At 39.7% G+C, this 20,534-nt stretch overlaps 1 protein-coding gene across 1 annotated transcript in view; it reads right to left on the reverse strand.

The window, feature by feature from the left end:
• Positions 1-896: 896 nt before the first annotated feature.
• Positions 897-20,534, reverse strand: part of SLC28A3 (solute carrier family 28 (concentrative nucleoside transporter), member 3) — a gene marked incomplete at its 5' end in the record, with an annotated part of 34,569 nt that continues 14,931 nt past the window's right edge. Inside the window, 10 exons of the mRNA XM_010024798.1 lie at positions 897-1,011; positions 2,843-2,966; positions 4,786-4,884; positions 5,750-5,831; positions 8,421-8,618; positions 10,253-10,421; positions 11,268-11,395; positions 12,465-12,590; positions 13,457-13,537; positions 14,554-14,634. Of these exons, the coding sequence (XP_010023100.1) occupies positions 897-1,011; positions 2,843-2,966; positions 4,786-4,884; positions 5,750-5,831; positions 8,421-8,618; positions 10,253-10,421; positions 11,268-11,395; positions 12,465-12,590; positions 13,457-13,537; positions 14,554-14,634 (1,203 nt within the window). The remainder of the gene's footprint in view (positions 1,012-2,842; positions 2,967-4,785; positions 4,885-5,749; positions 5,832-8,420; positions 8,619-10,252; positions 10,422-11,267; positions 11,396-12,464; positions 12,591-13,456; positions 13,538-14,553; positions 14,635-20,534) is intronic.

Consider the following 20,534-nt stretch of genomic DNA (forward strand, 5'->3'; position numbering starts at 1 on the left):
TGGGTAACTCCCCCCAGTTTCTATACTGGGCATGACGTGCTGTGGTATGGAATAGCCCTTTGGCCAGTTTGGGTCAGGTGTCCTGCCTCTGCTTCCTCCTGGCTTCTTGTGCCCCTTCTCCCTGGCAGAGGATGAGAATGAGAAAGTCCTTGGTCGGAGTAAACATAACTTAGCAACAACTAAAAACATCGGTGTTATCAGCATTGTTCCCAGGCTGAAAGTCAAAAACACAGCACTGCACCAGCTACTAAGAAGGAGAAAAAATGACTGTGCTAGCTGAACCCAGGCAATCCCTCTGTGGGCAGAAAGAGAGTGACTGGAGCACACAGAGGCTAGTCTCCTGTGGGTGCTTCAGTGACCAAGTGGTGAGGTGCACCACATTAACAGCCGTGTTCGCATGTAGCCATAGTTACCAGAATAAATGTGCAAGAGTTTCTGAGAACAGAGTCGTTTGTCTTTGTGCAGTTAAAGCACTTCTTTGGTATCAAAAAGAGCAGAAATACTACTAGGAATAGATGACAATTACAAATACCATTTCTAGTTCACAACTTTCTGTAAATGGCAGTTGTCCTCTGGATCAGATTTTCTTCTTGCCTACAGCAGTTTAATTCTAGAGATTCATTGGTTAGTGGGTAGAAATGAAATCAGGAGAATCAGGTTTAAAAATGTTTTTCTCTTTTGATCTGTAATGGGAAAAGATATCTGCAGCAAGAGCTGTTTTGCAGTTATTCCAGTTTAATTTATGAGTAATTCCAAGCAAGTCAGAGGAATTGGGCTGGTAAGAGATGGGAAATAAAAGTCGGGGGTTGGAGTCACGGTTGTGGAAAAGGAAATTTTTTATTACCTTTCTACCAAGGAACACAGCTTTTATTTATGACACACCGCCCAGAAAAAAATTAAGGTTTAATCCAAGTGCAGTGAAGAGCAGGTTGATCCAGTATGTGGCAACATCCTCTCCAGGAACTCATGCTGTAGTTTCCTCCATGGAAGATCTCTTGAGATTGATTTACACTGGGGAAGAAGATGAAAGCAGAAATCAGATATACTCCTTTTTTCTTACAGGAATCTTTCTCTCTCTCTGTATGTGTGTATTCACATAATACACACATATGCACATATATATATGCACATGCACACACATGCACACTTTCTCCAAAGCAACTTCAAAAATGCTAAAATTTTCATGAGATATGAAATGGTAATAAGACTTTCCAAACACCAGCCGTGTCCATGACTAGATGTTCTCCCTTTTTATCAGGGTGATGTCTGGTTTTCTGTATAAAGTCTTCGAGTATATCTTCCTAGATAACTGAAATGATTGAGGTTTTCAATTCACTGTTCAAGGCTTTTGAGCATTTGCTCGACACTGATTCTAGTCAAAACAAAGCAAAGTCTTGTCTTTGGAGCAGCTTGGTAGAGTCAAAATTAGTGTGATGAAGACAAGTTGGAGTGACGAAGAAATATGAAATAATGTGCCTAACTTCACAGATGATTTTTACTGAGCAAAAAAGTTTTTTACACCAGTTCAATGTTAAGAAAATCTTACTTGGAACATCAGGTTGCAAAAACAGAAATTCCTTGTGATACCTGAGCACTGATGTTTAGGCAGAAGCTGGTGATCTTCATACCAACATGAATGATTTTTTTAAATCACATTTTTATGAATAGTTGAAATCTAAAAATGTTACCATAAAAAGAAGGGCACAATATATAATGTATATGTCCATATTCAAAGCTACTTTTTAAGACACGGCATGGAGGGAAGAAATATACGTGTTAAAAGAATAATACAGGAAAAAAAAATCACTTGAAGTTAGAATTGGAATTTTGATCCCCAACATGAGGAGTTAAACATCACAAGAAATTTTAAGTTGTCACAAGTCTTGATGCTAAGAAGATGTAACAAGAAATCTTCCTACTACACACACAAAACCCCTGTTTAGTTAAGTGAGGGGTTGTGAAGGCAGATCCAGTGCAATCAACACCGAAGAAAATTCCCCATTTGAGGATTCTGTCAAGACAATTCTTGCAGGTTAGATTACAGCAACATCACTGTTACATTTACACTGTATGTTGTAGAGAAATGCTCAATCTTAGAGCATTGTCTTTATTAAAAGAAATGTGAAAGGGAAGATAAAGTTCTATTTTCAATAGCATGGAAAAAAAGTTGAATTAGAGTATTTGCTTCTAAAGCAATTAGTCATGAAAATGGAAAAAAAAAAGCATCACATTACGAGAAATTTGAAAGGTTCTTGGCATAACTTAAATACAAAAATACCTCTGCTTTTTGTGAAATAGTGTTAAGTATGTCTAAATTTATTTCTTATTTAGTATCATTATCTTTCTTCTCTATCTGAGATAGGGAAATACCAAACGCAATTTACCTCAGAGTATCTTTCTAGTTTGAATTCTTTGTAAACAGGCATGATTAATATTATCTTCAGCCAAATTCACAGACAGCAGAAGGAAAAGCTCCTGGCTTTTTTTTTTTTTTTTTTTTTTTCCAGCTAGAGTTTTTCAAATATTTGATTTAATTTTGTTAATATTTGAGGTGAGCCTAAGCTAAACCACTGAATCTTTACGTGGTAATCTATCTCTAACACTTCAGGAAGCTCTGGTTTGGACAAAGATGTTTTGAGTTCTCTGTTATTCCACGTATGTTTGGCAAGTAACAGAGAAATGCGCAGGAAAATGAAAACAATTCAGCAGCATTAAAAGATACAAGTTCATGGAAAGCAGGTGCCTAATAAAAAAAACCAAATACAAAATATAAAATTAAGCTTTTAGATACTATGTGAGCTCTTGAATTATGCTGACAGAAAGATAAAGACTTCCTCAATACCTGGCGAAGAGTTGCTGGCAGCATTCAACTAGTTCTGTGCTGTTGGCAGGAAAATCTGTGGAGTTGAAGGCATTTCCTAACAAAATGTGGCAAGGAACTTCCAGCCCAGGGACAGTCAGCATTCCTGTAAAGTAATTAACAACTTTCTGAATGAGTAATGAAGTGGAAGGTAAGACTTGGGGATGTCAGTCACTGGGGCATGGTCAGATGAAATGTTCTGGCTGATATGAAATCACCCTCTGAGATGGTTCCGTATGGGTGCAAGATTAAAACCCTCAAACTGTGGGTTTTTTTAAAAATCTGTATCATTTTACAGAACTGGATTAAGGAGTGACCGCTTGCATTGTTACGAATGCAGCATAGCTCCACTTTAGCTACTGAAAGCACTCTGGCCCAGCAGTGAGAAAGCCATTACCATACCTTTTAGTAGCATTAAAAGGGGAAGAAAAACATAGTAGTCTAAAAGATTACTGTATTTTGAAGAAGAAAACTTTAAGAACAGCCTATTGCCACTCCTTCTGTGAAGTACCTAGTCATTAAGCCAGAGAATGCTAATGGCTTTCTCACTGCTAGGCCAGAGCTCTCTCAAGTGACTGAAGTGGAGCTCTGCTGCATTTGTAGCAGTGCAAGTACATTCAAGACATTTTCTTTTGTTTTAAATGTGTTAGTTATGGATTACTTGTCTTTGTTTTGCTAGATTTCAAACTTTCAAACCTTCAAAATTTCCTATAAATAGTAATATTAGCATTCATTGCAGTAATGAATATGAAAGTGACAGCTCCTTCTTTACATAGTGTTGTGGAATGTGGACACATTTTTAATATGTTCTTATCTTAACCAGGGTAGTAGAAATTGCTTGGCTATTTTATCTTCTGGGCATAAGGAAAAACATTAGGGTTGGTAGGAGTTGGTGGAATACAATTTTCTTTCCAAAGCAGATTTTATTGTTTTGGAAAGATTTTCTACTGGCTGTTGGTAATTCTGTTCTTAAGACCAGGATTGTGAAATGACACATTTTAGTAAGACTTCCTGATTCCTCAGTTATACAGCGTAGAGTCATGTATTAAACTACTATGGAAGGCTATGAAACTAATGACATTTCAAGTGTACTAGTTCTATAACCTGCAGAAAATAGTGTATGCTTATGTTTAAAATGTGTATGTTTCTGTTGCTGCAACGAACACAAAGGGATAGGGACTCTATGGTAGAAGCAGACATGCTGTTTTCATCTACATAAAACACCAAGACCTTTCATTGCTCTAGGAATATGAGTGCTTTAACCTTCATCGTACAATTCTGTGTATCACATGCTCGAAAAGAAAGCTGGGGAAAGTACAGTTAAATACTGGGGATAAATTTTACCTGCTGAATAATATCTGGTCAATTATTTAATCCTTCAAATCATTAATATCATGTTCTTTCTAATTTACTCCCTAAAATGGCTGTTGCACTGTGACTCTGTTCAGTTTGTAGGTGAGACTTCAAAAATAAGGATCTGTTGTTGAGTCCCACCTTAGGGCAATTTCCTTAATCTAAGTGCTCTGTCGGAATAATATCAGCCCAAAATAACAATTTAGCATTAAGGCAAAAGTCCTTTTGGCTTCGCCCTCACTTCTTCTCTTACACCCTCCATTCATTCCACTTCTCCATTTCTGCTCCATAATTATTTCTGTAGCTAGTGGTGTGGAGGAGGGATTGTAACTCGTCTGTGACTTGCTTTGTCTACAAGTCATGTGTTACACACGGACTAACAAAAAAAAAAAAAATTAGTTAAGACACAAGGGAAGAAATTAAATAACTCTTGAGCCCTCCATCTCACACTAACTTTTAATCCTGCTAAACTCGCAAATAGCAGCGTTTGAGTGAGAGGAGCTGTTTATCGTGTTGCGCACTGCCACCCGGTGGTCACCGACTGTAGGAGACACCAAACCTGGATCCGGTACCTGCAACACAGGCTGTCATGAAACAGGCCACAGTTCCCGCAATCATTGCTCTGAAAGCACCACCAGCTATTTCCTTTTTTTTGGATGGAGCAATACTTGCTAGAAGAAAATTAAAGTGTGTGTCAAACATAAGTACATACAGATATAAAGAAGGAGAACTTGCTGGCTTTTCCACCACAAGAGGAAATCCCCACCCTGCAGTTTGAACAAGGGAAAGAAAGAAGGGGAAACAAAACAGTTTTAGCCGACAATTTGAAGGCCTAGTGCTATTGCTGGCTCTTGCTGTTAAGAAGGCGACTTGTGTATAAAATGCAACTGCAGTTTGCTTCGGCAGTTTGCATGTTTGCGCTGGGTGAGGGTGTCTTCCAGAAGCAAACCCCAGGTGGGGCACTGGGGTCTGGCCCCATGCCGGGTCCTGCCCCTCTGTGCTGGCCCACTGCGGGCACTGCAGAGCCCAGTGGGCTCCTGGATAAAGATGCCTGCCAGACATTCTGGCTGCTTGGTGAGGATAACACAAGTTTCTTCAACTTTTCTTTTTCCCTCAAGATCTGAAAAGCCTTTCCCCTCCCCCCCCTCACCCCCCTCCCTCTAAGACTACTGCATATATGTGACACTTTTACAGCGAAAAGCCAACTTCGTCTTTCAAACCAGCAGGCTATAGAGATGGTTTGCTCCTCTTAAAGCCGAATGGCTGTAGTAGCTCAGGCTCACGGTTTTAGGGCTGGACAGGGGTGCCTGTCTGCAAGGTTTAGTCCCCTCCCCTTGCCCTCAGCCTCTCTCCCAGTACATCCATACCAAAGCCTGCACCCCTCTGGGAGCCCTTCCATGCACCATTGCGTGCTGGGTCTCAGCAGAGCACCTGCTCAGCCTTCAATGCTGCTAAGCTTCACCTACAGCCTGTTCCTTTGGTTATTTTCTTTAGGATTTGCTTGCTAAATAAATTGTTTGTAAGATATATTCTTACTCAGGCCTCCTATTACCAGTCCCAGAGAGCCGAAGTTGGCAAACCCACAAAGAGCATAGGTGGCAATGACTTCGGAGCGAACCTGGAAAACAAACACAAACCCTGTTGAGTGGTTTGAGGCAGCTCATGCTGATCTAGAGATCTGAAAACACGGCATTGTGGCTCAGAGCTCTAACTACTGAAATCACTCTGTTGTGCTTGGTTGCTGCCCCAGAGTGTGACTTTCAACAGGCTAGGTTCATACTCTTGCTGAGAAGTACCCATTGCCTTCGTGAGGATTCTCAAACCATGTGATGGTTTTATTTTTCATGTAGTTTGCTGTGCCTTGTTGAATTGAGTACTAGTAATTAAAAACAAAAAAATAATTCTTCCTTCTAATGGCAATATATCTGCTGTTCTCTGAAGGCATGAGTCTGAGAACTTTAACTCAGCTTATTGTCCATAGCTGGACTGCCTCTATAACACTGTTGAAACCTCAAGTTTTGGCATTTATCCCTGACTTCTTCGTCCGTGAACAAGCAGAGGGCTCCCTGTGCAAACCTGCTCTGTGCACACTCCACCCTGTGCACAGAAGAGGGAAAGGGTAATGGGTCTTCTAGAGAGTGGGTGCTTTGATGTTGTACTGGCAGAGGGTCATCGTGATTTTGGAATCCCCATTAGCAGCTTATTTCCTTCCTGACTTCAGCCACCTTCCTTCCTTTGGGCAACACCAGCTCAGCCTGGACTTGAGACCAGAGCAAGGTTGGGTTGCCCTTTCCTCCCATGGAGGGACCCCTCATGAGGCACAAAATTGCTTTGAGTGAAATCAGGCTGAAAATCTAAAAAACCTTCAGAAGAATGTGGTTCTAACGTTTTGGAAAAGGAGAAAATATATCTCAGCAAATGGATTTTTATCCCCCCTCAACAGCTTTCAGCTCCTATTTACTGTGATTTAGGCCCAAGCTGAAGATGCCTAAGTGAGTGTTCTAGAAGGTTTCTTGTTTATTAGAAGTTTTTGTTTCCATTCCTGTTTTATGAAGACAAATTTGTAGATATTTTCAGTCACTCTGTACATATGCAGGAAAATGCTTTTCAAGTGCCCACTCTGTCTGCTTTTCCTGGAAAAGCCTTTATGTGCTGTGATTTTCCTGCTTTCATTTGCACTTTCTTAGCTCTGAAAACAGGAAGCCTTATTATTAGTGACTCAGGTGAGTGAGGTCTGAAGGCCGCTTGTTTGCTCACTCTGACTGTGCTTGGATGTATTGGAGAGTTCTGAAGCCGAAGAGAAATTAAAAAAGGAATTCAAGAGCACTCTCAGCTGAATTGTTGTGTGGCAATTAAAATGCTTTCTGGGCAATTTTTACTAATGTTATGAATCAAAGTTATTTTTACATCTCACCGTTTTTTAGCATGGAAGTTAATACAGCTTTTTATAGGCATTAGAAGTGAATGTGGATGTTTTATAAGACAAAAAAAAAAAAAAAAAAAAGGAAGGTGAAATACAGTAGATGGGATCTGCATCTGAAGGCTGACTTCCAGATTACGAAAACCCCTATTTACTCATTCAGGAGTTCAGATCCGTATTCTACTTATAGAACATAGCATGACTGTAGCAGGGTAGATCAAAATTCTGTCTAGCCCAGGAGTCTATTTCCAGGATTTCCAGGAACACTGGTTATGGTTGCTCAGGCAGACGTGGTCAGGAGCATGTTTTTGGTTTTGTGTAGAAGGCAGGTATGCACAACATCACACCAGATTAACTGTACAAAAGGATGTTTCCTAATTAAGGGTCCTCTACAATGATAGTTTGTCTTGATTTGAGGAAGAAAAGCCAGTGCAGGTACAAAAAGATGGATATCATGTTTTTCGTTGCCTGTGCTTGCAATGAGTCAAAATTCAGTGCAGGCTGTGCATGTGGATGCCAAATGGAAGAACAGTTGTGACTACAATGGTCAGCCTTGATCAATGCATGCTCATTGCCACTGTGCACACACCTAGGATGCACTTTGTGTTGCCATCCTCCAGGTTTCTTCTTCAGGAATTATAGGTACTGTTGTGTGGATCTGGGTGGATGTGTGAATGAGTGTGGGCCTGGCCTAAACGAACTTTCATTTGGCAGTTGAAATGAACTGGTTGGACTCAGTGCAGCAAGGGAGGTGTATGCCATGTAATACATATCTTTTATTACTGCCCCCTGCACAGGGGATAATAACCTCCAGCAAAGGTCTGCCAGTAATACCTTCAAAGCTGTCACCTAAAGCTTGCTGGATGCCTCTCTTGACTTGAAGTTTAATGCCTGGCTTAACCTCTGCAGTCAGGAGGATCCTCCAGTTCTTGCCCAGGATTTTCTTGGGAGAGTATCTCATAGGGAAGCGCTAGCTAAGAATGAGGTAAGAAGACAGTCGCCTTGAAGACAGACGTTGTCTTAAACACAGTGTCTTGTGGGACATTACATGTTCCCCAAAACTACGCTTTTCTCTAGCTATGTTCATTTGAGATAACTAATGTGCTGACAATCTTGGCAGCCTCACAAAGCAGTGCTGTATTTTCATAATTGAACTCTGTCACTGAAAGACACACTTTAGAGTAATATTCGACCATTATCCCTTTATGCCCATATTAAAAAATAAGCTGAGTTCCAGCAGAAAAGCATTAGATCCTATAAATCTGTACAATAGAAAATGTTACTTACAGTCATGTACTGTTTCACACCATTAATGTACATGCTCCCACCCTTTTCTCGGTTGTGAATCAGTTGTGAGAGGCGCTCATAAGCCACAAATTCATTGAAGAAAGTTTTGTAACCTAGTAGTCCACCGACAACAAAACTGTCTTCCCAGTCTACCCCCATCATGAAAGACAATGGCATGAAGACGTAGGCACAAATGTTCTGCAAAATACATAAAAGAAAGCAGGTCAAAAGATATTGTTGGTCAAAGAACAAAGGCATGAGATAAGTTCCCTAAACCTAAAACAAAGATGGTTTTATTTCAGCAGAGGAAACTTGGTCTTGAATTCTTGCTGCCAGCACATCTGGGAGACTGAAGGTTTTCAATAGTAAGGTATGCTTGAGTAATTTCTAAAAGACCAACCCAAAATCTAGAAAGTAATTTGGTATGTCCTTAATTTTACACCTGAAGTAAACCAAAAGTTTCAGTACCTTTTTTCCCCAACAGTAGGTTCTGATTGGGTGTAGTGTTTGAAGCAGAGAAGGAGGGTGAAGTTAAAAGAGCTGATGACAAATTGAGAAGTCTAGTTCTGCTGATCAAATCAAATGTGTTAATGAACATGCCTAATTACCAGGTTGTTGGACTCCAACTGGTGTAAACAAGAGTTGTCTCTGCATAAAAGCTGACACAAGTAAAGGTGTACCTTTTTATTCTAACATTAAAGTTTTAGGCAGTATAGATTATTTTTATATGAAAGAAAGTAGCACCAGCTGTGAAAGGGTTTAGTCACATTGTCATTAGTAAACTTAACCGAGATGTTTAAGCAGTTAGTATTCCTGGTTGGTTTCTCTGTCCACAAAAGACAAGATGTCAGAATCTCTCAAAAGGAATGGATGGCTGAATGCAGCATGTCTCTGAGTCTCAGGTCCTTGTGGTTTATCTGTCTTTCCAAAACTTACTCTATCAGCAATTATTAAAACACCAGCCCTTGCATGAGCGTGGCTGAATTATGCATACTTGTGTGCGTATCCCCTGTGCAGTGGTATAATCTGTGGAAGCTATGCACGGGAACATTGAAATGTTGCTGAAGCCACATCTGCTCTGAGTGTCTATTCACTTCTACAGCACCTTTATTGCAATGTTATATCCGTGTTTCACACAGGACTGTTATTAGGAGCTTGCAAAACAAAAAGCCCCAAACCATTGAACCAAGATTGTTGTATAGGGTCAAAAATTATATATACGTGAACCTAGGTTAACAAAAGAAATCCTGTTTAAAACCTGTTTGCTCAGCTGAGTGGTCTGAGTGTAATTTTACAATATAATTCTGTTGAGAAATAATTATCATGGGTGGATTCAGACAAGTCCTTCCTTGCCGCAGTGTCCTTATCTAACTGAAGCTAGTGAACGTTAAAGACTTGATGCGGCTCTCTGAAGCTAAAGCTGCTCTAAATATTAAGTGAAGGTTAATGACTTAAGAATTGCATAACTAACTTGACATCTGCTGCACTGCCAAGTCACTGGAGGTAGGTATTAGCATACAATGCTCTGTAAACATACTCTGCTGGTTACCACAGAGGGAAGCTATACATGGACTAAAGGATACAGAAATATTTACATGGCAACAATTTTCCTTTTGCTGTAAAAACGTTTTTCAGGAACATGCACATAAAAATATATGGGCTTAGACCATATTGAAATGCAACAACAACAAAAACCCCAATAACCAACCAACCAATCAAACAAACAAACAAACAAAAACCCCCCACTAATCACATAGGCACTTTATTTGAGAAAGACAAATTATACATATATATAGGCTGCATGAAGGACGTGAAGGACCAGGACACCATACCTCAAAGTTCAGCTGTGGATAGTCAAACAGACTGCCCATCCAAGAGAGGGCTGAGTCAAGGAATGCGAGCAGGGCAAGAAAGGAGATCAGGTTCACTGCGATGTTTGCTACCAGCAGGATGGAGGTAGAAGCACCTTGACTGGCTGCTTCCAGCAGATTCTTTGATTCACTTTATCAATGGAAAGGGGGGGAAAAAAAAAAAAAAGGAAAAAAAAAAGAGTGTGAACAATTTTTAATTCAAAAACAAATCATAGATTGAAAAGTTACATTGACTTGATTTGAAATCTACTACTGAAGCTGTCTGTTCACTCACAGGGGAAATAGTGATGATGTGGAGTAGGTTCTTGCTCTTGATCCTTGAAAGCTACTGGGAGGGTATGTTTTTGGTGCCCTGAAGGTGAATTCTGGCACATTTGGATTTGGGCAAGATCTGGATCAGGTCCCAGTACTGTGATTACCTATCCCCCACTGGGACAAGGGAGTTGGCATTGCTCGTCTTCCAGGCAGCCCTTGCACAGATGCCTGGGCTGTTCAGGAACAGTTCCTTACAAGCCTTTTCTCTTTGCCTGTTGTTCTCATCACAAGTGAGTCTCCCTACAGATGGGCAACAAGTTCACCGCTGTCACTGCTGAAATGCTTGCTTCACCCTTGGTTTTGTGTGTTTGCATTTTTAGATTTGTTACAAAGGAAAGACAGCAATAAAGCATATGAGAAATCCTCTTGGTGGCTCCGCTTAGATAGGCATTTCCCTCTTTCTTTGGAGGGCTTACTGTCGGGCCCAGGTCCTTGGCACCACTGTGCCTGTCCCAGTGAGTAGTGATAACCTCCGTACATTGTATTGGGGCATCCTGCACCTGAATTCACAAACTACTGATTTGGGGTATATTGGTGTGTCATTAATTTGTTGCTTGCACATCTACTGTGTGCTACCTCTAAAGCCTATGTGCAAGGTGTTATTTTTCCGAATCCCATTGTGCATGAGTCTTACTACTAACTAGAGCTTAGATCAGCTTACCCTTTTGCCATCCGCAGCCCACTCAGAGTTAGTGTAGGCTTTTCAGTTTCAGGCCAGAATAATTTGGAGGTGGCTAATGATGCTGGTGCTGACATGACAGAAGCAGTCAGTAGGTGGGAGGCAGAAACCTAAAATTCCAGGTGACAGAAAATATGCATGACATGGAGGAAAGTGATTGAAATTGTTAGATGCTTGGATGATTTTTCTACAGGGGGTCATTAAAAAGTTCACATTGCTCATAAGGAAGAGAATGAGCAATACAGGAGAAAACCAATTTGATTCAGGAAAAATCTATGTAGTGAAAAGTATGAAGTAGTTTTCCAAGAGGCAAACTACTTCACTTCTGACTACTGGCAAGCCAGAAGGCAAAAGAAACAAAAAAAATCCTGCTCCATTGAGCGCAGTTGGGTGTAACAATAGCAGAGCAGGTGAGCAAGAGTCAGCCTTCCTTAAGACCCCCTTTATGATATGCAGTGGCACAAAATTGATTTTGTCATTTGAAGTTGTGTTTAAAAAGATATTACATGCTCTAACATAAATTCTCTTCACCTTTCACCCCTTATTCCATGAAGTTCTACACAAAATAACTTCTTTGCTAACTTCTGCAGTATTTCTCTCTCTCCTTTTCTTCTCCTACTCTCTCAGCCTTTTTGGCCAATAGCCACTTTTTGCCTCTGTCTCGCCACTGTATGTTATTCAGATACGGAACTAAGGTATTTATCAACCATTCCCTAGTGACTCTGATCATAAATCACACCTTTAACCCTGTTCTTCCGGCTTTGTGTTGCCTGTCCCTTAGCAGACAAGCTATTTACTGCTTGTGTTTGTACAGCTTCACTAGAACCTCAGTCACAAGTCAACCTTTTATGGCTAGCAATAGTTCCTGCAGGACTTTGTCTGTATCACTGCCACAGAAGTGGGAGAGTTGTTCAGTTAGTTGGTATATTCCACATGTCAGTCATTTCCTTGCAGCTGTGGCAGGAATTCTTTCTGTATTACAAGTATATGTTTGTGCTACTTAGAATTTTCAGCATTAGATCTTGGTATCCATTTTACTGTCAGAAGACAGGGGATTTCTAAGGTTGATTCCTTCATTTAAAAAAAAAAAAGGAATGACTTGGGTATGCTTGCAAAGCATTTTAGCTGAACTTCCACACTCACGTGATTTCAGATAAACAGCATATTTCCCCATCTTACCCCAAAAGAAATGTATGCTCCTAAGACACTTCCTGCAATAGTTGAGAATCCTGCTGTCATGACCGCATGGAGTTCAGATTTGGTGATGTAAGGTAAGTAGGGCCGTACCAGGAGAGGAGACTCTGTCTGGAAGCAAAAAACAACTACCAAATTAAGAACTTCCTAGTAAACACTCAGAGGTTATTTTATTAACAGGGCACCACACTTTCTTAGGTGTCTTTGACTAATTAATCTTAGTGCTAATGAGTACTCTGAGTATACTAACTGGGGTTTGGTTTTGTTTTTTTTACATTAAGATAGAAAATCATACCAACATCCATTTTGTTTGAAGAGAATTCTTGCTGGTTTGCTGTCTCCTCTGACGGCCCAATGAAATTGGCAAGAAATCCTAATCCAATTAATTCTGTGTGAATTAGGGACAGCCAGAGGCAAGGCTGTGCATCAGGTGAAATAGATATACCATCTGCTACAGGCAGCTTAAAGCTCCCAGCCTCTCTGCCATGTGTACGAGTACATTCTGGAGGTGGTGTCATGCAGAAGTAGTAGTTTAAATCTTGAAGCAGATACAGTGATGCACCACTGCTAAATAATTTATATGCTAATGTTGCTGATGGTCTTGGATGTTACATGGCTTGGGTGCTACATGTTGATCTTTCCACATTGCTTTGAAGCCTGGGACAGACATTCCTGTAGCGCAGGTTTAATGGATTTCCGATTAAAATGGACTGCTAGACTGTATCACATGCTTTGTGACCCACACTTATGCTTGAATTTCTGTTGGGAAAACATATGTTTCCCAAAACTTACCCAACTGTGCATTGTTGATGACATATGAATATTCTCAAATTCTGGAAATCAGCCACCAGTTCTGCTGCACTGGAGTCCTGACTTAATATGAAACTATTTTTTTATACACAGATGCATGCTGAGCAGCAGTATTGCACGATTTTTAGTTACCCTCTGCTTGCATGTTCTTTTACGCTCTAACTCACCTGTCCCACAAATATGTTACCCGCAGCTACCAGAGACTCAACAGGAGTTGTCCCCATGAAAATCTGCATTATCCAACCAACCTAAAATGATTAAAAAAGGAAAAAAGAAACAAAGCACATTGGTCTGCCTATTCCATGCACTTCCTGAGTTAATTAATGTAAGCATTCTGAGACACTTTACAATATTTCCTGAGTTAATAATTTCAACTGTGGCATTTGAAAATAAGCCAATAATAACTGAACAGAATTGAGAGTACCTCAGGCTCCTCCTGGGAATTAAATAGTTAAACTAAATCAATTAAAGCAGATATTTTGATGTGTCCTTATTACTTATGCACCTGTACAAAGGCACTTGGATCATATGAAGGGAAAAAATGTGTAATTTAGATTAAAGCTAAAAATGCCTCATAGAAATTTTAGCACAGTATTTCAGCTATGTGAGATTTGTGGTGCTTATATATAACAATCCTGTGAATGAGAAGGACAAAGGACTCTTAAGGAGTATCTTCAAATAAGGTTTAACTACCACCATGCAGGAAGATATTTTCCGTCATATGTTAAGTTTATTGGGTGGACAGGGCAGGAAGTGGACTTTCTGTGGACTTATCTTAGTGGACACTGACACTGGACAGAAGACTTGACAGAAACAAATACTTAGATCTTGAGGTGAAGAACTAGCCTCTGATCACAGTCTGAGGATCTGTGATAGAAATATCACAGTATATGCAATTGCTACTGCAATGCTTAGTAGAAAGCAGAAATCTAATGTCTGTGATGTAACCTCCCTCCTGTACTTTGGGGGCTGTGAGACGGGCAGGCAGAAAGTAAAATATAAGCAAGTATCGCATCTGAGGAACGCTAAAGCTAGCCAGACAAATCTAACAATTATTATGACGTTAGCAATACAACCAGGTTGAGGGGAGGAAAATGTGCTATGTGATGCCAATTAGGAATTTGCAGTGGTAATATTTAGAACTATTTCTGATTTAAAAATAAAAAACTACTTTTAGCAGCTTGGTGCTGCTACAGTTCGTCTGCACGTGTTCAAAAAGTATCCCATACTAGTCAAATGAGTACCTACTAGCAAAAATTCATACCTTTCCAACAAGCCACTGCATGAATCCAATGTGGTAAAGCATAGACATCACTGTGCTGAAGAAAACCACAATAGGCAGGACCTGATTTGGAGACACAAAATCATTAACACTTCTTGAGAGTTCCTTTCCTTGATTCTGCAGGCCATTCAATTTTTGAAAAGAAAAAAGGGTCACATTTTTGGAGATACACTTAAAGGTGTTGAAAACTCACCATGAAGTTTACACTTGTACTGTAAATTTTTTAACCTTCTAGCTCATTGTTTATGTTTGTTCCAGAATGAACTATTTTTTCATGTATCTATATAGTTTTCTAACAGGACTGCAATAGTTTTGAAACTGTCTGGTTTAGCATGATATACATTAATTTGAAGCCATGTTTAAGACAGCTAAAACTTTTACTGGGCAATGACATCTACAAAGACATGGATATGTACATCTGTAGTCTTTGAAAACCAGAAGCAGAAATATATACAGTGGGACTGTAGTGTAGAATTCAGAGCTCAGCTTCTCTGTGTCTGTGTTTAAAAAATAGTTTAGATTCCTATATAAGCAGAAGTTGAAGAGCTTTTGATTGGAACTGTAGCTGACTTAGTTTCACAGAATTGAGGGCAGCTTCCTTAGAAAGCCCATACTGTGAAGCTGCCTTTTAATTGTACACTATAGAAAGATTCTCTTTTATTCTGCTTTATTTATGACATTGATTATAACGACAATGAAGAGTATTCAAGAGCTCTTTAACTGTAAACAGATGGAGAATCTGCTTAAAAACAAATTCACAGGTACATATGTATTAAATATAAAAACTGATATGTCTTTTTCAGGGGAGACCAAAAGAAAAATATTTTCCTTACACATATAATTTAAAAGAATTTCAGGAATAGCTAACCCATTGTCAGGTGGATTATTAAATGTGTTGGTTTTTCATACAGAATAAAACTAATATCACTTGATTCTAAAGTACGTTAAATACACAGGATCTCAGCAGTTCTATGCTAGTATACAAAAGAAAGAAAAATCTCTCTGAAAGATCCACAATTAGGCAGACAGACTGTTGCAGTTAAAACAGTACCACTAACACAAGGAAATTTTATGTATGTTCAACTAAGGGCATAATTCATTATAAATAAAAGCAAGGAAGAGAATGAAAAAGAACAAAACACTTTGTTTAGACCTTTTTGGTAAATAGAAGCTATGCCTTTTCTAGAGGAAAGTACTATCAGCAATTTTGATAAAGGTTTGGAAACTCAGTTTAGATGACCAGAACCTTTCAATGAAAGGAGAAAGTGCAATTTACAGATATTGTTGCGCTCTTCATTTCTCTAGTTTGATTTTCTGATCCTTTTAGCGATCCTCTAGGGGTAGTTTGCCATGCAGTGACAGCAGAAAGTTTAGTTCAGAAAACTCTAGTTTAGTTTAGTTCACCTTCTCCCCTGCCTTTTCTCTCCTGCCATTTCCCTTCCCTGTTCCTAAATACGTTTAGATGTGAAAATACCTTTGATAACTTTAAAATGTGCTCTTCCATTTTTGCAGTTGCAGGCATTTCTGAATGAAATATTAGTCTTTACAAAACAGGGAATTTACTTTTCAATTGTGATCGTTTGTGCCTTTATTGAGTAAAGAAGCTGGGGACTATTTTATAACTAAGCACTCCTGCCTAAATCCCCAGTGACTTAATGTGGTACCTATTATGTTATGTCCTCATCAGAAAAGCGTAGAAACCATTTAACAGGTAAGTAATGGTAATGAGTTGTCATGTCCAGGCTAGCTTTTATGAAAGGCATAACAAAACCACACAGAAAGCACTGCCAAATTATTACTCTAAAATAAGCAGAACATAAAAAGGCTACTTGCAAGACATCACATTCAAGCCAGTTTTCAATTGTGTGGTCTGCAGAGACAAACACAATGAAAAGCACTTAACATGAAACAACTAGTTCACCTAAGGGAAAAAAACCCCAACAAACCACTTTTTAGAAAACTTTTTTTTTTTTTAAGTAAAACCCACTTTATCCAAACAACCCCACTCTCACACAAAGGCTTCCCATGGTATTAATACCCTGAAGTGTTAAGTCATTGGTTTTGAAACTTGGGACAGAGGAGAAAACAGCCTCAAGAAAACTCCTTCTGTCCCGTCTATATGGAGTGACCACCTCCTCTCCACCAGCCCCAAGAGGACTTTCAGCTTTGTGCTGGGCCCACGTGGGGTTGCATTTTGTGAGTGAGACAAGAGTGGTAAAAATGATGCAGGAGCATCTTCTCCCACTTCCAATCCTCTCCTTCTCCTTCTTTGTAGTGCCAGAACCAGGGGAGCAGGTAGCACAGGGTCAATAACAGAGTGCTCCCTCTGAGGATTAGGGCCTGAGTAGAAGGGCAAGCATGTCCAGGCAACACCTCTATGGTCAAGAGCTGTGCAGGGGCATGGGAGAGGGAGAGGAAAGCTCTGGTGGTGCTCCAGGGTCAGACATCTGGTGAAACATCAAGGGGGTGAAGGGACCCCAGGCTAGCAGCAGGCCTGGGGAGGGTGAAAGGAGCCCAGCCTTGCTGGACATCCAGCTACAAGATACAGGTTGTTAAGGAGGAGAATAGGCCATGCAAACCTTTGAATTTGAGGAGAGTCTGAAGAGCTAGGAGACTGGGGGAGGTAGGCATATGTACATGAGGGAAGCACTGTTGGGAATAAAGGATGCACAAGGATGATCTTAAGAAGTCTTGAGAACAGCTTTCTTCTGTAACTATAGAGCTGTTAAACACTGCGTACAGCAGTGGGAGGGCATGGTGGAACATAAGCCTTAATTGTTTTTGTTGGCTAAATGTGAGATGTATTTGTAAATAATAGGTCAAGAGTCCCCTTTGGTTTTCCTTTTTTTTCCAAAACCATGCACTGATTGCAACAAATTGCTTTTAAGGAAACAAAAGCTCTGAAAACTCATTCTTCTGTCTCATGGACTGCCAGTTCCTTTTTTCTACTGGAGTGCTCTTATTCTCTGAGTGCAAGAGTCTGCCACAAAGACACAGGTACTCTGAACAGGGATGACAAAGAGATTGTCTCCAACTTGCGTCTGCTGTTAAAAAATTCACGAGTTTTATTTGGATATACACACACCATTACAGGCTGTAATGACAGCTCTCAACCCAGAGAAAAGTGGGAGAGAACCACAAAAGGAAATATGAGAGGGAAGTCAGATGAACCTCAGCTGTAGCAAAAGCCTTCTCCTCAAAAAGGGTTAGGGTGTTTCCATACAGGAGAAGTGGATGTGTCCCACAGTGTAATTCTACCTGCATGGTTAAACCACTAGAATTCCCTTTGTGGACAAACTTGTGTGGAAATTTAGTTCCAATATGTATAGCTCCTACATACCTACTACATACCTTTAAATAGTCAAGTTTTAGCTTTAACTGATGAATAATTTTAATGAGCACCCTGAAAAATCCCGCATTTCAATGGAGAACTGGTATTAAAGTGGTCTTTATAATTATATTTATGTGGCCTATCAATGTTGCAGTTCATGCTTCCCATAAAGCAGTCTCTAAGAAAATAAATTCTTTAATTGCTACATTTTAATAAACTGAGTTATTTCATACTTCTTATCTATGCTGCAATATGGTTTGACCTTACTAAGCTACTTTCATGGTTATTGCCTATCTTACATGCAGGGAGGGAGTTAAAACTGTCAGCTGCTCAGAACTCCTTTCCCATTTGTGGCTTGATGTTCAGCTTTTCCCTTATGTTCCCTTAAAGAAGTTGCTATTGATGTTTAAGGAACATCCTGGTTTCAGACACTCCTACAGCCTGACCTTCAAAACAAAGCCTTTCTCAGGGAGTCATAATCTTCCTGGCATAGACAGATACTGATATAACAGAAGTCTAATTTCCTGATTGCTGGAAGCAAACTTTGCCTTTTGCAATCAACAGGATAGATGACTTAGTTCTAAGAGTTTTTTTCTGTCTACTTAAATACTTGGGTGCACTTCTTTATATGGACAAGTGTTCTTTTTCCAGAACTCTGCAACCCTACATCTGCATATATAGAAATACGCATTTAAAACAACCCAGTTTAAGCATGCAAATGCATGTATTTATGACTAACTAGTGCTTCCAAGACTACGTGCTCAAAGTCGGTAGTGGGTCTGTATTCTGTAGTCTGTAGTCTGGTCAGAATGCCCAGTGAGTGCACGCTAGAGATGTGTATGTGTTGGTAACTGTGTCCATCTAAGTTAGCAGAAAACGGAAGTTTTCCTTGCATAGTTCTAAGGATGCAGTATGGATACAACTGGGCTCTGACAGTTTTCTGTGGAGACATACCCTATCACTTGCCTACTCTCCATCAACAGCTAAGCTGAGACTGAGATTCTTCTCTTCTACGGGGCACTTTGAAATATCTTGGAGCAAGATTTGGACAGCTCAGCACCATGTGCAAACATCATGAAATGTCTGAAACACAAAAAAACCCCACTTTTGACCATCTAAACCTCAAAATAAATGACAAGTGTTTCAGGAGAGAATAGGCTGGCTGTCACTCACTGACACTGGAAGCAAGAAATCTCTTTCACCAAGAGGAGCAGATGGAGCATGTTATGGTGGAGCTGTGCACTTGTCTGCTACTCTGTTTACCATATATATTCCTATATCAAAACATATGCAGCTCTGAAAATCAATTCATGGGTTTGCTTTCTTGTTTTTCAGTGTGAAAATAATCTACTTGTCCCTGTTAGCCTGTTCTAGACATTCCACATGTCTTTTGCTGGCTTATCCCATAGAATAAGACTGATGGATGTGTGCACACACAGAAGCAAACTTTTGACTGTCTGGTTCCTAGTTATGGCTTTAGTCAGCAAAGTACTTTGCATCACCAAAGGCATTAAAAAAATCATCTTCAAAAAAATCATATCCATAAGGCATTGTGGAAAGCCACATGAATAGCACTGGGGGTGTGAATTAAACATTTTCATCCCTAAAATATGTAATTATGAATGCAAATTGTCATTTGAATGCTCAATAGAGTAAAGGTGAGAGGAGACTGGAAAGTGAAACAAAAATGACAAAAATGCTGCAATTAAAATACAATTTATATTTCTTGCTGAAATGCTTGTTTTTTTCCTCCTTTAAGATGTTCTGACTATTCTTAGTAGCAGCATATTCTACAGGTAGCATTTGCTTTCTGAAGTAGTGGAAGAGCTAAGTGTGAAATACCACCTCCAGAAAAAATGAAGATAAAAGGAGTGTAAGCGCAAGATCAGGTGTCTGAAATACCAGACAGATAAATGGTCTCTGATAAAGTTCCTATATGTGTCTCATAGTTGGATGTGGTTTCTTGTTTGTTTTGGTTTTTGCTTGTTTGTTTTGGTGGTTGTGTTGGTTTTCGTGTGTGTGGGTTTTTTTGTTTGTGTTTGGTGTTTTTTTTTTTCTTTATATGTTCTTGATTCCAGCCTAAGCAGGCATTATGCCATGGGCTATATGTTGGAGCAAAAGCAGACAGGCTGTTGCTGCAGGTTAGACAGCACACAGCACACAAGCTGTATTCTGGCAGTTTTTCAACAGGCTCCTAAGGGAGAGTTGGAAAATCTCCCTGGGATCTTAGTAATATAATAAAAATAATGTAATGTAATTCTTCCTGCTTGTACATAGCAGCTTCTACCTCTTCTACCTGGCGTAAGTATGCATCTAGGCTTTCCACTTCTAAAGGGGCAATGTCTGTGAGGTAGATCATGTGCACAGCACTTTAGGACAGCACAGCATAGCATGGTATAGCATTTTTTCTCATGGAGAGGTGAGAAAGATAGACTGGCTTTCCATCACTAGATAGGAGCCTTTTTACCTAATCCTTGTAGAAACATACGCAAAATTTTTGTCTACCTGTAATATATGTTGTCATAATTAGACTGAGTAACCTAATGCAGTGTATGACTATAAATAAAAGGGCTTTATGTGGCATTCCCAGACTTCCAATTCAGTGTCACACAGTAGAGAACAGTTTACCTCT

The sequence above is a fragment of the Nestor notabilis genome, unplaced genomic scaffold (assembly GCF_000696875.1).
Source record: "Nestor notabilis isolate BGI_N333 unplaced genomic scaffold, ASM69687v1 scaffold6522, whole genome shotgun sequence".
Lineage (NCBI taxonomy): Eukaryota > Metazoa > Chordata > Aves > Psittaciformes > Psittacidae > Nestor > Nestor notabilis.